The 17,435-nt window shown below is 39.4% G+C and overlaps 1 protein-coding gene across 16 annotated transcripts in view; it reads left to right on the top strand.

Annotated features, from left to right (window-relative positions):
- LOC137133842 (LIM and calponin homology domains-containing protein 1-like) overlaps nt 1-17,435 on the top strand; it is a 72,421-nt gene that overhangs the window by 15,893 nt on the left and 39,093 nt on the right. For 15 of the 16 annotated variants that reach the window (XM_067517841.1, XM_067517838.1, XM_067517846.1 and 12 more), the window contains 3 exons: nt 7,314-7,384; nt 10,020-10,089; nt 15,173-15,279. In XM_067517841.1, coding sequence (XP_067373942.1) covers nt 7,314-7,384; nt 10,020-10,089; nt 15,173-15,279 — 248 coding nt within the window. Of the gene's footprint in view, nt 1-7,313; nt 7,385-10,019; nt 10,090-14,245; nt 14,445-15,172; nt 15,280-17,435 lie in introns of those variants that run through there. The other variant, XM_067517850.1, reaches the window with a different exon arrangement.

Raw genomic sequence — 17,435 nt, 5'->3', positions numbered from 1 at the left:
CATTTCCCTGTAATCATGTGCAGGTGACAGATGGTTTTGCATGCACTGTAGGTGTGTGTATCTGCAGGGGCTGGTGGGAAGTGTTTAGTAGTAAAGTAATATATAAAAACTCAGTGTTATGAGTGTATTCGTATTTATTTTTTAAACAATGGGATATTAAAACATGGCAGACTTAGGAAAGCCAGCACTACTGTGCTGTGAAGTTGAACAGAAATGCCCCAGAGTACAACCTCTAACTCTTCAAGGTAGCCAGTCCTCATGCGGTGCTGTGGCTGTTTGAGGAAGAAGATGACTTACTGTTTACTGAAAAGAAATATCTGAATTGTTCTGCTAACATAAGGAAAGAGGCTGTTAAACTGAGATTAAAGTTCATCCTCGTTGTGTGTTGGCATCTTGTTTGTGTTAACGTGATGTTTTTTATTACATATTCTTCTGTGACATGTTTAAGAATTTCGCGCAGAAGGACCAGACGTCCAGGTGGCCTCCGCATTTACAGTGTTAACACAAACGGCAGACATTCATTCAGAGCTTATTCCGTTTATCTTGACAGTGTAACTGTCTCCAGAGAGACAGGTGTGACATTAAAGACAGCTTTGCCTTGAGGAAATTTGTGTCCCTGCAGGCCAGTGTAGCTGACAGCAGTAGCCCGTAGGGAGTCATAATTTTTTTTGATTGCAAATTAGCTTGAAACTAACTAGAAGTTTTAATTAATTTCAGTTTGTGTTCTTATAGTATGCTGAGTTTACTGGTATGTTTCTGATAATTCCAGAAGAATCATATACTATAAATGAATGCACTTACTGACCACTTCTTTAGGTACATCTGTTATCTTATCCTAAGTAGAATTCATGGCAGATGCTGTATTTGATTGCATTAGATTGTACAGTTGTATCTAATTGAGTATGGTATAAGTATAGATAGTATATTATAGGTTCAGTTTAGTTGACAGCTCTCATCTAATTGAGCTGTCAAAATAATAAAAATATATTGCAGCCTCTAGTAAGATGAAACCAGTGCATCTTGCTGAGCAGGAGCAGTACATGACTAATCAGGGGTTGTGTAAGGTTTCCCACGCCAGATGACTCTCACAGGATCCACCATGTGGATGGGAACATTCTCTGACCAAAACGAAAAAACGAAAACGCAACAGTACAAAGTGTGTTTTTGTCTTCAATGCATAGAAGACAAACCCCACCCCCTCACGTTCTTCAGTGTGTAATACCATGCCTTATTCTTTAAGATGTTGGGGGACCTTGTATTTAGTAGAAACTCTACTAAAGTAGAGTTTGGCAGTCTGCAAGTGTTCACTAAACATGTTTCTACAGCCACCGTAAGTCACTTTTATTTTTTGTTTGAGCAGAAAAATCTTCACATTTGAGACCCCAAATCAAAAATGAATCTAAATTGATGTATAGATCTGATTAAAAGTTGCATTTAATTTGGTCATACGTGTGACTGGTCCGATGTGTGCCCATCATCCCACACTGGTTAAATCCAGTTTTAGATGACATTATCGTGTATGCTGTGTAGGAAATGGAAAACATCCAAAAGTCATACAACTCAACTCATACCATACAGTGATTTTTCAGTTCAGTTTAGATTGGGAACCTTTACTTCATGCCAACACACTTATCTGAGGATAATAATGCAACTCGCTCCAATCACGTCCCCCAGCTCCTGACTGCACTTTCCCTCCCTCACTGCTTCCACCCACACGCCGAGCTCATTCTGAAACTCACAATAGTCACAATGGAGGATCCCTGTGTTAGTGGCAGGGTCCATATGATTGATCACATGGATGTACAACTCCTGACCTTTGATTGAACTCGTTGAATCTCCTTGAGTTTAGGGTACGCACAGCTAAAGGGCCCCTTCATATGAAATTTTAGATGTTACCTATTTCAATACTTAGTTTCTTTGATCTTAATTATTTATTTTCCCCCTCAATAAATCTAATAACTTACAAAGCCACAAGATAGATTTTATTTGATTATAAATACTTGGCATTCGACTCAGTTGATTTATGTACTGACGTATTAAACAATTCGAGTGTTTTTATTGTTCAGCTCTTTGAAGAAAACAGACTAACAGCCAGGCTGCACACTGTTGTTCTTGTAATGTTAATCAGATCCATAAGCATTTACAGATTAAGCTGTCTTGCCGAGATGAATTATCAAGATAATTAGTTGTATGCCAGAAGATGTGTTTACGATTGTTGCTGAACTTGGTGCATAAGTGATGGATTCCGTCAGGATTAAGCAACACACTTAAATCAACATCCTGTAAAGTAGAACATTTCAGAATGCAAAGCAGGCGTGTGACTCTAAAGCTGGCATGCAGTTGGAAGCACACGTTGCTGTTTGTGTTGACCAGCTCTTGAGCTAACAGCTGTCAACTCTTTAACAGTCTGATCGCCCCAGGCCCTTGAAATAAGTAGTGCTTTTCTTCTCAAGCCACGGAAACTAGCTTGTCTGCAAGCCTTGAAATATTGGTTGCTAGTTTGGCACAAGTAGCCATCCAACGCAGGACCAGTGAGATTACGACTGTATTGCAATAGATCTGTTTCCACTGGAAGGCTATCACGGTAGAGGGGATTACACTAAGCTCATTCAGATTGGGTGGGGGGGGTACTGATACAGTCATGGGCTGAGTGGATGCATGATGGAATCTGGCTGCACTCGTGATTGAATTTACAGTGTTTTACCTGTATCCCTTTCAAACTACTTATTTTTTTCTTGCGTAAGAGTCCATGGCTGACACGATTTGTCAAACATAATTGATCTTTCTACTATTTAATTCATTAAAGCAAGAAATAGATTAACACACTAGGCCGCCCTCAGGGAAAGATGGTTTGGCAAAACAGCTAAGTTAACTTTTGTAAAGTTTATTCATGCATTTCTAAACCAACAGACTTCCTTTCTTTGTTGGTACAAAAGTGATAATGATGGCCACTTTGGACATGAATCCATGAGAATAACTTTGGTCTGGACATGAAGGGTTTTCAAGGGAAGGAAGTGAAATGGAGGGAAAAAAAGCCAACCAGCGTCGTTTGATTGTTTTTGAGACAATGCGGGTGACATTCCACTGAACACAACAAAGGCGACACATTCCTCTTTTTAATTGAGTCCCCTCGTATGACCCTGCAGCCGTCTGGAAACACATTCGGATCCAGAAGTTTCCAGCAATTTTAGAACACATCTTTCCAAAGAGGTGTTAATTAAAAAACTTTTTTCTTTCCTTTCATTCCAGTATCCCAGTCATCATAGACTGTTGTTATCCTAACTTACCTATCCACATTTTAGTTTTTGTGATCACAAAATAATCATACTATACACTAGTCTGGGTGATGTTTTTTAAGGAATTGGGGTTTACTGACCACTTTAAATGAGTTGTTTTTCTGTACACCATATCTTTTAAACCATAATAAGTGTTTTATTTTTAGCTGTTGCTGCTGTGACTAAAGACGTATCTTGTTTGTCCGGGCACATTTTGTTCAGCTACAGCCTAGCATGGCCAGTGAATGTGTTTTACCTATCCACACTAAATTTGTTACCAGAAAAACACATCGAATCTACATATTATAGTTCCTAAATATGTGTGTTCTCCAACTAAGCGTTCAGTCTAGACAGACAGGACACTAAAGATGACACTTATGGGAGCAACAGATGTACATGAATCAAGTTCTTGAATGGTCATTGCCAAACTAGCCAGCAACATAATGAGAAAACCAAATGTTTTCTACACTTCACAATAGTACAATAGTGTGTAATAGCCTGAAGCGAAAAAAAACATTCATTTATGTCAATGTGTTCGAACCCCAAAGGAGGGAATATGAATTGACCTGACATTTGATACACGAGTTTTCACCTGGAGGTTTGGGTAATTTTGAATTTGGATGTGGATGAAATCATGTTTTTAAATGCATACAGATTTGTGTGTGCTCAATATTTATGTACTGTATGATCAGTTCACGTTTCCAACTTAAACCTGGTTAATACTACCTGTGGAAGCATTTCATTTTTTAATTGCAAGCACGCATTTTCCATAAAAGTGACCTACTTTTTCATTTTAATAATAATAGCAAGTTTCATTTTGACTCAGTCAGTCACCATGTTTTATCTTAATCTGTGAGCAAGACATCAAAGTAGGACCATATTTACTATATGATCAGGGATCCTGGATAAGACTGATTGCTACATGTCAAAGTAGCAAGAAGTCATCCAGTTTTAGCAAGCATAGTGTTAAAATCTGACACATTTATTGAGCAGCTCATAAATCAAGGTCTTCTGTTCAGCTGCAGATTGTTTTAGGCTGCAGATATAAAAGTATCTAGGCCACTGAATCTTGACTGAGATCCGGGTCATGATACGCTGATCTCTCACAGTGTAGAGCTACAGTGAACACATGGCAATATTATTTCCTTTTGTACAAGTCTAAAGAACATTATTGTGTAAAGGAAGAACTAGAAATGTAGTTATTGTGTATAAAATATGGATATCTTCTTGACTTCTGCAGCGCTCCAGCTTTATATTGAACATTATATTCTTTTTTTGGGAGGAGGTGTTTGTGTGAACAAAATGTCAGACTGAAACACTGCCGACATTGTCCTTCAAGCCCCATAGTGCAATGTCCTCGTCCTTATTATGTGCGTTACCTTGTGCATGTGCTGCTTTTCCCCGAATTGTCGGGAGCCCTCATTTTGGCCAAACACTCTATTATTTACATGAGACTCTTGAAACTTCCCTTCAGGCTCCCAAATACTCACCTTGCATCCTGTTTCCGAGTTTTTTGTTTGCTTTGTTTAGTAAATTCTTTAAAACTTAGCTTAAACCTATAATGTCAGAAATTGGAACTTAGCCCACCATGGGTAGTTTGATCGAAACATGGGCTATGTTTGAAGTTCTTTAACTGCTCTAGGTCCCAGCCGGATGTTCTGGGTTTGCTTTTCTCTGCTGGTTCACCTGCAGCTTGCAGACGACCCATTGTCTGTATACCTGCATCCCCTAAACTCCTAACAGTGGAGCCCCCCTCCTCTTCTGTTCCTTTCACATCTCGTAATTTAGCTACCTATCCTCTCTTCCTCCTCTTAATTTGTCTCCCGAGTTTTAGAGAAAAACTTATTTAGGGCTGACTGTCCCCTGGTTTTCTCTTTGTGGTAAGAAGTGGTGGTGCCATGCATTCACAATGGCCTTTTAGCTAAATCTCCTTAAGGAAGCTCATTAGCTTCTATTTACACCTATAACTTGTGTTTGTCCCCACTAAACATTAATACAAACTGTCTTCAAATTTTGCAGAAACACACACACAAAAAAAAGATGGTGCCTGTATAACAGCAGGTTAAAAGCAGAGTCTTACAAACGGTGGCCAAGATGCAGAGGCCTAGCTTCTGTCTTGCATTCTAACTTTACATCACCCCTAATACTAGCCTGAATCTGTTTAAAAACACATGTTGACAGATTAACAATTTTTATCACTAATCAATCCCAGAGTTGGTTAAGAAGATTAATTAATTTCCAATGCTTTTATGTTGAATATGTAGCTAAAGGCTGCGGATTGATTAGCATGAATACAGATGGAAACCGGCAATGACTAACCTGGCTGAAGTAACAAACCATTTATCAGAGTCTCTAAAGCTCACTGATTAAAAATTTCTATGTGGAAATTTTAATAAATTCTCTAAACACACCAAAGTATAAACCCAACCAAGTATTGGACATTGCAGAGTCAGCAAGCAGGCTGTAAAACCAGATAAACATGTTGTCACTCATTGGTTTTGTGCACATTACCAGATTACATGAGGCACGTTATTTGTTAAGCCTCAAACTAAATTTAAGTTTATGCAATGGGCTACGGGACTTGGGTTTTATGTCATCACCTCTGTGGCGATTTAAGCATGTTGTGTGCGTATATAATCAGGCTTTATCATGTTTATTCATGTCTATTTCAACAAATGTCTTTCTGACTAGTAAGTCCTTAAATTGTAATTATAGAATATGGGTTTTGTGCATTATATGTTTGTACTGTGTGGCAGCCTTACAGACTTCTTGATAGGCTTCATTCATCACTTTGTGCTGTCCACACCAGATACATAATTTCATGTTCACAAGTGCTGCGTCTGTAGGGAATAGTGGCATGTCAGCATACTGCAGACTGAGACTTTGCTACTTTGATTTCTCTGTGCGTCTATATTTGTCTGCCTGTCTGTCTGTCTAACTCTTGGGCACCAAACATAATGCCTTCCTGCACGCTGCAGGATGTAACAATGAGACCCAATGTCAGCCTACACGCTGAAATACGGCAGTCCATTTCCTTTGTAACAGGTCCAGACTCCCCGACCGGCCAAGAAGCTGACAATTCCCCAGCAGAGCCAGACACTCTACTTCTCTGCACTTTTTTTTTCCCCACAGCTGTGCAAATAAATGTAAAAGAAACTCAAGAAATTTAATCTTATAATTTTTTTTGGCGTCTACAGCAGCCATCCAGAATTGTCCCCTCTCTGTTTTATGGCCAGATTTTTGCTAATGTGTGTGAAAATAAATGGATTTGGAATGGACTTTAAGTGGGCCTGGCCCTAAAAGTTTTGCAACAGCAGATAATTTTGAGTGGGAGGCAATTATTTCACTGTCAGGGTTTGTGTTTGCACTAAAGCTGTTTGTTTTCTTGCAAAACGTCGAATGTGTTTAGGAGACGGCTTGTTCTCTCACATATCTAAAGGTGGAAGGTTAAAATTAGAGCTGAAGCTTAAACGCCAGGAGTATAAATCAGCCATTTGGATTAGATTTGGTCCATAAACTTTGCTGCGATTGAACATTTCTGGAACACCTACCCTCTTCAAGGCCTCACAACAAACAAGAATGATTTAAAGGTTTTGGAACAGACAATTTGCTAAAGAAAAGACACCATGAAGTGTTATAGTTGTGCAAATCCATGTGAACAGGCAGCTTCTCCTCCTCTGAGGGTCTCAGCAACTCTTGCCCAATAAATCCTCTGTCACAACATATTAGCCTGCCAGAGCCAATTGGTCAGGATGATTACGGCTTATGTCAAGCTTGTTAGTGTTTAGCACTGTTAACCAGAGAGAAACTTGATAAACGGCCAGCAGCTTTTTGTGCTCTTCTCCGTACCATTCCCAAGATTTACTGCAAAGGAAAGACGTGAAAGGAGTGTTGATAAAGGTTGTTACACTAATGTCTTGTTTCCAAGTGGTGTTTGTGTGTCTAGATTGTAGATTTAGAGGCTGTAGTGATCATTTGATGTTCTGTTTTTGATCTGCAGTCCCCTCTTAAGTGTTAAATCACTCCTTTTCTTTGTAGGCTGTGACTGGAAGATGTTTTGGTGACAAAGATTTCAGAGGAGCCTTGGAGAATGGGATACTGCTATGCGAGTAAGTTCTGAACCGTTCTTTTTTTTTTTTATATACAGTCATGGCCAAAAATATTGGCGCCCTTGCCATCCTGTCCGACAATGAAACCCTATCTCCAAATATTGTTACAATTGCGAATGTTTTGGTATTCACGTGCTTATTGTTTTTTTTTTTTTGCACTGGACCCATTCAAAAAAAACAGAAGAGAAGTCAAACCTGATACAATTCCACACAGAACCCTAAAATGGCACTGGACAAAATTACTGAAATCAATCGCCTCCTGTAACCTTGAATGAGTTTCTCCTCTGTACTGGAATTTTGGACCACTCTTCTGTTGCACACTGCACCAGGTCATTCACATTTGAAGGATGCCTTCTCCCAACTGCTGTTTGGAGATCTCTCCACAGGTTGTTCTATGGGATTCAGATCTGGACTCATTGGTGGCCCTGTCTGAACTCTCCACCGCTTTGTTTGTAACCATTGCTGAGTGCTTTTTGAAGTGTGTTTCGGGTCATTGTCCTGCTGGAGGACCCATGACCTCTGGTGGAGATGCAGCTTTCTGACACTAGCCACTACGTTGCGCCCCAAAATTCTTTGGTTATTATCAGATTCCATGGTACCATTTACAGAGTCATTGCATCCAGTGCCAGAAGCAGCAAAGCAACCCCAAAACATCTTTAAACCTCCACCATGTTTGAATGTGGGGACAGGTTCTTTTCTTTGAAAGCCTCCTTTCTTTTTATGCAAACCATGATGTCCTTTACCAAAGAGCTCGACTTTTGTCTCATCTGTTCACAGTACGTTCTCCCCAAAGGATTGTAGTTTTGTCACATACGTCTTGGCAGTGGTGTCCTCCTGGGTCTCCTACCATAGTGTCCCTTTACATTCAGATGGCGACGGATAGTGCGAGCTGACACTGCTGTACCCTGTGTCTGCAGATCAGCTTGAATTTCTTTGCAAGTTAATCAGGGTTCTTTATCGCCCATTAATATTGTTTGAGTTACATCTCCTCCATTTTAACTGGTTGTGATGAAGTGCAATTACTATATTTCCCACACCTGTTACTTGACACAGCTGTGTCTAAATACAAATTACAGGGGCAACTATTTCTTACAATTTTTACAAGGTGCCAATAATTTTGTCTAGTCCATTTTTGAGTTCTGTGTGAATTTTATCAAGTTTGACTTTTCTTTTCTTTTTTTGTGTTTTGTTTCAGTGCAAACACAAACAATAAGCATGTGAATACCAAAACGTTTGCAATTGGAACAATTTTATAAGAGAAGGGTTGAATTTTCTGACAGAATTGCAAGGCCGATATTTTTGGCCATGACTCTCTAGTAATTCAGTCGTCGCTTAAGCTTGTATCCCTATTATTTAACTTTTAAAGAAAATAATGCTTTACTTTTACTGGTGCTTAGTACTAGTGAAATATACCGTGGGTGTTTCTGATTCTACTATACACATACCGTCAGGCTTAGGCTTTTCAGTGTGTTGATTTCGGGATTATAACCTCCTGACAGTCCCTGGGTGAAACAAAAACAAAGACCATCAGGCCCATAATAACCACACTTGATTCAACATTAACAGGAGTAACACTAGCAGTCAAACAGGTATTTCTCTCAGAAGTACACTGATTTGTTGCAGCACTGTGGTTCAACGATTAGAGACTGCATCCTCTGGAGCGACACTTAAACTGTAGCCTACTCACTCATAATGAGTTGAGCTGCTGAAATGACACACACTCACACACGCTTACGCTTGCTGCGGCTCTTCTACAGGGTTTTTTCCTGCATAAATTACACGGTTGCCGCCTCCTTTCCCACTTCCTCCTCTTCGTGAAATACAGCTTTCTAAATAACATCTTCTCTTCTGTCAGTGGTGACGTACAAGCTCTGCCTTTGTTAATAGTTCTGGTTTGTACATAAAACGACCAGCAACATTATTCTCCTTCTAGGCAGTTTTTCACAAGTGGAAATCAGTCTTCAGTGTTGCTTTTGCTGACTACAGTACACTGTAGTACACTATCGTGGGAAAGTTGAAAGTTATTCTTGTACAGCAGGAAAATGTTGTAACTCATATAAAGTAGATGAGGCAGGCTACGTGGGGGGAAAAAAAAGCTGCACTTCACTTTGAAATACCTGCTGTAATGTCATGAACATCACAGGACTGCCGATATCTAATACTGTAAGAGTTTCCAAGGGTGGGTTTTATCTTGACAGGGCTGCATCATTACAATTACACCTGATGAAAACACACACAAAAGATGAAACCAAATACAGAAAGAGGAAGAGAGTGAAAAGTGGGAACTGAAACTGCTTTTTCATGAATGAAAGTTTGTAGGATTATACTGTAATTTTGAGTACTCAATTTTCAATGAGTAATGACAACATAGGGACATAAAGTACTGTACTGTACTGCACTGTACCTCCTTACCCGTGTAGTTCACTGTGTTGTAAAGTCTACTGGAACCAGATAGCAGCGGTGATTCTCAAATCTGATTTAGGATCTGTGTCATTGTTAACCTTCAAAAATGTTGTTAGCTTTTTAAAATATTTAGCTCAACGTGTCATGAGGACGAGTTTAAAGTTGATGTTACAGGTGATTGTGACTTTTTTTATGTCAAAATTCAGCTCTGTATGTGTGTTTGTGTTGCTAGGTTGTTGAGCTCCATTAAGCCTGGTCTGGTGAAGAAAATAAACAGACTTCCAACACCTATAGCTGGCCTGGTAAGTGATTTGCATTCAAGTTTAGTGTCTTTCCTAGAATACTTCTTGTCATCTGTCTCATACTTTTGTCCCTTCATGTTGCTTTGCTTTGTGGCTGCATCTCTCTGATGTTAAAAGCTTTATGTAACCTAATTTTTTCTTTGCATTATGTGCAAAAGTGTACACTTTTTGCACACTTATTGCACAGCGGTATTGTTTTACTGGTTGGCAACCCCGTTATGTTACCTGAGATTATAGCTTTCATGCCTATATTCTCAGGTTTTCTGCCAAATCAGAAAACTTAGATAAAAGTGCTGCAAGCAACACAGTCATACACTGTGAGACTTTTACCTATATCAGCTTATCAGATTGTTTTTCAGTATTTATTTGTCAAAACATGTACTGTATATTAAAGCTACATCAATGAGTATTATGACAGATGCAGCTTCTTAATGAATCATACCTGTCTTACAGTGCCTAAGCTTTAATAACAGAGTGCCATAGATGTAACAAAATAAAAAGGTTGGTCACACATTCAAATTGTAGTTAACTGTTTTCTTCTTTGCCAGTATGATGTGGAATGGAAAATCAGGATACTATTGAACTATGGTTTCACCCAAGGCAACTACTAGAGACATGCACTGATCTGCCACCCAGTTGTTTTTTAATTTCGTGGTGAACAAGGATCAGCAGGAAAAAGTAAAAAGTGAATACTGGTCATTATTCACAGGTGTCAGAACGCACGCTGCACCACAGTTTACTGTGTCTGGTGCCGTGTAGCTGCCCATGCTGAACTGTGTCAACCAAACATTTAAAAGCACCAGCTGCTTTTAAATGTTGTAGCTGATCTGTGAGCACTAACAATCATCATGATGGCACATGTAGGTTTAGTGGGTCAGACAGAAACCATTATAATCCACCAGGGTTTGATTATAGCTACCTGCAGCTGAAAGATCGGAGTTTTAGTTCCGATAGCCAAAGTGTCCCTCAGTAGCCATGTGTGATGACACAGATTAACGGAACACATTATATATGGTAATGTTATATACCACCCTGTGGGTATATGACCACAGCAGCATATGTTCTGTTATCTATTTGTCTGAACTTGACCGTATATTGTATGTTGTTGCCTTTGGTTTTATTTAGGAAGTTTAAGTCTTTGTCTTGCATTGAATCAGAACGTGTGGATTTCATTAGACATGAACACTGATACATTTCAGTAGAGTATAGTGCTGTATAGTAGAGCCCTTTCATGATGACCTAAGACCTTGATCTGGATGAAGTGGCCTTTCAGGCCCAGTACTGACATGTAAATACAGGCACCCTGAAAGTTGATCATCTTAGAGTTCACAGTAAATGTACTTCCTTCTCTCTTTCCTTCCTGACTTGCTCAACACTCAGTCCGCTACTGTTCCAAATAGGGCATGTAAATATTGGGAGTAAAACATAACAAAAATAAAAAAGGTGGCTGGATAATTGATTGTACCCTTTTTAAAATTATGGATATAGCTGTGTTCAGAATTAACCAAATCGCATCAATGTTAAACAGCAGCACACACCTTCAATTAAAATGACTGGATTTTACTTACACTCAATTGATGAAAAAAACAAGAATAAAAGTGGCCCGGAAGGCTGCCACGAGGCCTACAGCAACATTAAGGTAGCTGCAGGAATTTCTTGCAAGTGCTGGTTGGGTACTACATGTTACAGTAATCTCCCATATCGTCATATGTTTGGGCTGTGGGGTAGGTTGGCAAGGCAAATAGCACGTGTGCGATAATAGCATCAGTTTAATGAATCGGCAGTGGTTGAGAGATATATTATTGGAACATATTAAAAAGCTTATTTACAAGGGCACAGTTCCCCTTTGCTGCATAACAAGAAAATATGGTTTGTAGGTATTTAATGAGAGTTTTGTTAAGTTTCACTACAGATGTTTACATTAGTAGTTTCAAGACATATAAAAAGATAAAAAAATTAAATGAACAAAAAGTAACCTTCCTGTTACATTTGTGTCTGAACAGCACAGGCCTTATGGCTTTTTTTTTCTTCCCCTTGGCTGCAATTAGAGAGGCGAGAAACCCATAAACAACAAGTCTGGTCTTATCTGGCCCATCATAATAAAACACAGGCTACTCCCCCTTCCCCTTCCTGGTTAGGGGCTAATGGGAAAATTAGTCTCTGAGGAATTTAAAGTTTTGTAATTAAAGCAGGGGGCAATGGTCCCCTAAAAGGTTAGAGAAGTGAACTTGTGGTTGGAAATCTGGGTGAGGGCAAGTCAAATGCTTTACCTGTCTCTTTACTAATCAGCACCACTTGCCCTGGAAGCAAGACCCTTAACCCCAACTGCTGATCAGACTGTGTGTGTGTGTGTGTGTGTGTGTGTGTGTGTGTGTGTGTGTGTGTGTGTGTGTGTGTGTGTGTGTGTGTGTGTGTGTGTGTGTGTGTGTGTGTGTGTGTGTGTGTGTTTTTCTCACTGAATCTACCCCAAATAAATAAAGGGTAAAAAATAAATGCAGCCTTCATGGCTCAATGTTCATCTGAACAGGTTGCTTATAGCATGATTGATGGACAGCTTTATATGGCTTGACTGTTATACTCATGTTCTACAGTGTGTATACAGACATGTAGTGCAGATAGAATTGAAAGGTGAATGAAGCGTATGAATTGCTACTAAAGTGTCTGTTTTCCAGACATGAAGATTAGGGCCACAAGGCAACTTTACAGTGATGCACACACTAAATAAAATTGACTTTTTTATTAATTTGACAATTTCATTAATTTATCCGATTGTTTGCTCCATTTGTAATATGATTTATTCACTGTTGATGGTTCATTATGAAAGGGCTATAAAAAAACAAAAAAATAATTTTAGTCAAGACCATTTTTCCTACATCGTTGAGATAGAGGAGTTTACCTAAAAGCTATTGCCAATCCATTATATATTTTATAATTACAATATTTTTAACTATGAATTTACTGTAAGTATACTGTGTATATTATTATTATTTATACTGATGAAGACATCTTACAATAAAGAACTTATTGTCACCCTTTTGGCTTGTTCCCGTATTATGAGCCTCTTTCTTCTGGAGATGGAGACGCCCATGTCATTGCCCAAAATTTGCTTTCAAAACCTTAAGATTTCTTTTTGCAAGGATCTGCTTTTCCATTGTAAGTGTTTTGCCATTAATACGGACGTCTGTGGGTAATTCTCCTCATCGAATTAATTTTAGCTTTAATGAGGACATCAGAGGGACAGCTCATGTTAGATGTTTTGAAGATAGCTGCCAGGCAGGACGTCTAGAGGAAGACCAAAGAGGAGATTTATGGATGTAGTGAGAGAGGACATGAAGTTAGTTGGTGTGAGAGAAGAGTATGCAGATAATAAGGTTAGATGGAGGCACATGATTCGCTGTGGCGACCCCTGAAAGGGAACAGCCGAAAGGAAAAGAAGAATTTATTTTTCAAAAATCACCAACAGATTGGATAGGGGCTTTGTATAGAGCCACAACACAGAATTGGGATTGCCCCTTGTATAATTAGCCTGAAAGGCCTTTATTTTAAAAACAAAATGGATCTTGATGAGGGTGTGTGTGTGTGCTTGTGCGTGTGTGTTGTTTATGCGTGTGTCTGTCTCTCCTCTCTTAAGTAATAATGGCAAAAAGGTTGTCCTCTGCCAGGGAGAAGGTCGTGTGTTTATGTGTGGGTGGAGTTGCATCATCAGGAGAGTAGAGATGGCACTGTCCCAAAAACACAGGAAGCTGCAGGGTGGGTTTGAAGGGGGTATTTTGCAACAAGTGGAAAAGGATCGTGAGAACAAGTGTGTGTGTGTGTGTGTGTGTGTGGTTGTTTATGCATTTATAGCCATGCATGAAGTCTTAAGCTAGAGTGTATAAATAAGTCTCTTAGTTTTCTGTGTTTCTGCTCTAGAAATGGTGCATTTTCAATGTGGCACTTTTATTCAGATTTGTATATGTTGTACTGTGCTGTATGTGGATATAAGTGAATAGTGTTTGTTTTGGTGTGTGTGTGAGAGAGAGAGAGAGGGAAAGAGTGTTTGGGACAATCAGGGTGGAGAGGAAATGGTGACAGATTCAGAGAGAGGGAGAATGGGAGAGGGATGGGCTTTGGCTGTGGGCTTCTGAAAGATAGGGAGACAGAAACACAGAGAGAGAGAGAGAGAGAACCTGGGAACTGCAGAGGAGAGCTCAGCTCAGGTTGCACCCAACAAAGAGTTTGTCAGAGAGCAGAGAGAGGGAGTGAGACTGAGAAAATGGGGGGGTGGGTAGTGTAAATGATAAATAAGAGAGAGAAGGAGAATTTGAGGACGAGCAGGTGAAGGAGGAGCAGCAAAAACGTGGAAAAAGCAAAAGGTAAGGAGTGAAAGTTTAGGTAATATGAGAAAGGAAGGTGCTCAGAAGGTGGCCACAAAACGTGGTGGTGTCCCATTCCAAGCAGGTATCCTGATTTTCATGCGGCGTTTAGATTGTGTTTCTGTGTTTGCATGGCTGTATAGGAGAGAACAGTTAACCCTTTTCACATTAGGAAAATAGTTTGGACTCTTGACATGTCATGTTTTACCTGTGCATTTCCGCTCTGTGTGTTGAGTTGGCAGAGAGATCTCCAGCGCTGTTCAGATGCTTGTGTGATTAAAGAGGATCTTGACCTTGCTTATTAATCTCGGACTGGATACTATTTGATGACCTGTATCTTTGTTTCATATGTGTAATGACAGTTGTGGTCAGTTTGGCCAGTACATATCGCTGTAAAGGGTTTTAATTGTGGTTTCAAATTTAGATTAGAATTGGTTTTATATTATAAAAGGTCAAGATTAAAGTTTTTCAATAAAATGATGATTTGTCATGCGTGTACAGTATATGTCCATGTGTAATTAGAGTAATAGTGTGTGGTTTTTATCAGGCTTTCTTGTTATGCCAATCATGTTTTTTCTGCAATAATTGCAGGACTTAAATCAGAAAACTAGTAAGTTTGTGTGTGTGTCTGTCATGTGTGTGCTTGCGACCATGTGCAGTAATGGAGCTGACCTCACTTCATGTGTCTGCCAACAGCATGTTTCATCTATTGTGTGTCTTTTAAATAGGACAACCTCAGTGTATTTCTGCGAGGTTGTGAGGAGTTGGGACTGAAAGGCTCCCAACTGTTTGACCCTGGAGACTTGCAAGACACGTCAACACGCCCCACCACCAAGTAAGTCTTAAAGCTTCATTGTTACCTTATTACTAAACGTGTGTGTGTGTGTACTGTTTTGTTCTAAACCACAATGAAGTGCAGTGTAAACCAAGTGGGGCTTAAGTTGATAGGAAAGCTATTGAAAATCACTTTAATAATTAAGTTGTATAAAAATGCAAAACAAAATGGGTTTGTCAGCCTTCACAGGTTATTACATTGAGTTGGATTGGTGTATACATAAAGTAATCAAATTTAATTTTAAAACCTAACAAATCTCCTTTGTGGCCCTCTCACCTCTCACATGCACTTAAGTAACCAGGTTACTAAAAGAAATCCGCTTTTTCAGGTAATTGAGGAACAGAGTTCCCCAATTATATGCACCTAAGAAACGTTTTTGCATATACATGGAGCAGCAGGGTAATCTGATTTTATTGACTTATTTCAGAAGCCTCGCTCACAAATTTTAACGGTATTGAGACCAAAATCCCACTTTCCAACTTTGTTTCTTTATATTTTTAAAAACTTTTTTGTGTGTGAGTGACTATGCAAAGGGAGAGATGAAAACTGAAATAAAAAAACAATCCATGGTGGAAGGCGACTTATTTAGATATCTCTAAGGAGCTTTGTGTGGACTGATGTTAAAACAAGAGAGCATTGAGCATGTCAATGACCTTTAAAGTCACTTTACAGCAATTTTTTTTTATTTTATTTTATTTATTTTTTTTGGTGCAGGTCTGGGCTTTGATTGGGCCTCTATAAAGGGTGGATTTTGTGTCTCCAAAGCCATTCTGTAGTAGATTCACTCTAACGTATTGGGTCGTTGTCCTGCTGTATCACCCAGCTTCTTGTGAGCTTCAGCTTGCAGACAGCCATCCTAACATTATGCGTTTGTATGCCTTCATAAACTTTGAGAATTCATTTTCCTCTCCCAAATGATGATTCCCAGAGGCAGCAAAACAGCCTTAAATCACGATGCTCCCTCCACGTTATTTTACTGTGGGGATGATGTTTTCATTTGGTATGCAGGGAACTTCAGGTATGCTGCAATGTTGTTTTTGGAGAGCAATGACTTCCTCTTTGGTGTCTTGTCGTGGATACCATGCCTGTTCGAGGTTTTCCACATGGTTGACTCAACAACAAAGATGTTAATCAACTCCAATGAATCCTTTCCGTCTTTAGCTGTTACTCTAGGCTTCTCTTTACCTCGTTGAGCATTCTGTGTTGTGCCTTTGGGGTGATCTTGGCTGGGCACCAACGTCTGTGGAGAGTAGATATAGTACCAAATCGTCTCCATTTATAGACAATATGTTTAACTGTGGACTGATGACTAATCTAGGCCTTTGTAACCATTTCCAGCTACATGCAAATTAACAACTCTTAATCATAGGTCATTGCAAAGCATGGCTCACATCAGCTGATGCTGCATGTGAGTAACACATTGACACTGTTAGTGTTTTCATAAGTCACTTGGTTTGGTGGCAAATGCATTTCAGTGAAGACTGGAGACTTGGAAACATTCATTTAATAGTTTTAAACTCTTCCTTTGTGCTTCAGATCATTGTCTTGTTAAAGGATCCAATACCTTAAAATGTCTAGCTTTTTGTCTAGTATGAGGCTTTGCTTTAAAACTGACTGATATGGGGCTGCACTCAGAATTCCTACTACTAGTGCCTGATGCAGACACACCCCCCCAAAACATCAGCAAGCTTCCATCATCGCGGGAACAGTGTTCCTCACATCACATTCTTTTTTTCACTCTTTTCTGCCATTTCTACGTATGGGGATGTCCACTTTTTCACTCCACTGGAAGTAAACAGGACAAGTAAGCGTGATTTTTATGACCTAAAGAAGGGTTTTGCGTTAATCCAGTCTTACTCTGTTACGATTGGTAAATACAGAAGCGAGACAGATGATTCGAACAGCACTGCATGCTTGTTTTTTCATTGGCAAATTTTTTGTGTTTTTAGAAATTTTGGTAACGAAAGATGGTTTCATTGCCAAAAGACAGTTTGTCTGTGTCACTGTGCGTTTCGTTTGTGTCACTCTCTGTTATTCTGCCATTCTCTGCATCAACAAATCGCCCGATTTAGTGCCAGCACAAATAAGTAAATGATCGTCGAAGTTTGCATAAGTCTGTCTCAGTTAAGCAACAATAGCTCAACTGTTAAACACAA

This window comes from Channa argus, chromosome 10, assembly GCF_033026475.1.
Source record: "Channa argus isolate prfri chromosome 10, Channa argus male v1.0, whole genome shotgun sequence".
Classification (NCBI taxonomy): Eukaryota; Metazoa; Chordata; class Actinopteri; order Anabantiformes; family Channidae; genus Channa; species Channa argus.
Note: the sequence above shows the minus strand (reverse complement) of the source record. Positions and strands in the feature narration are given on the sequence as shown.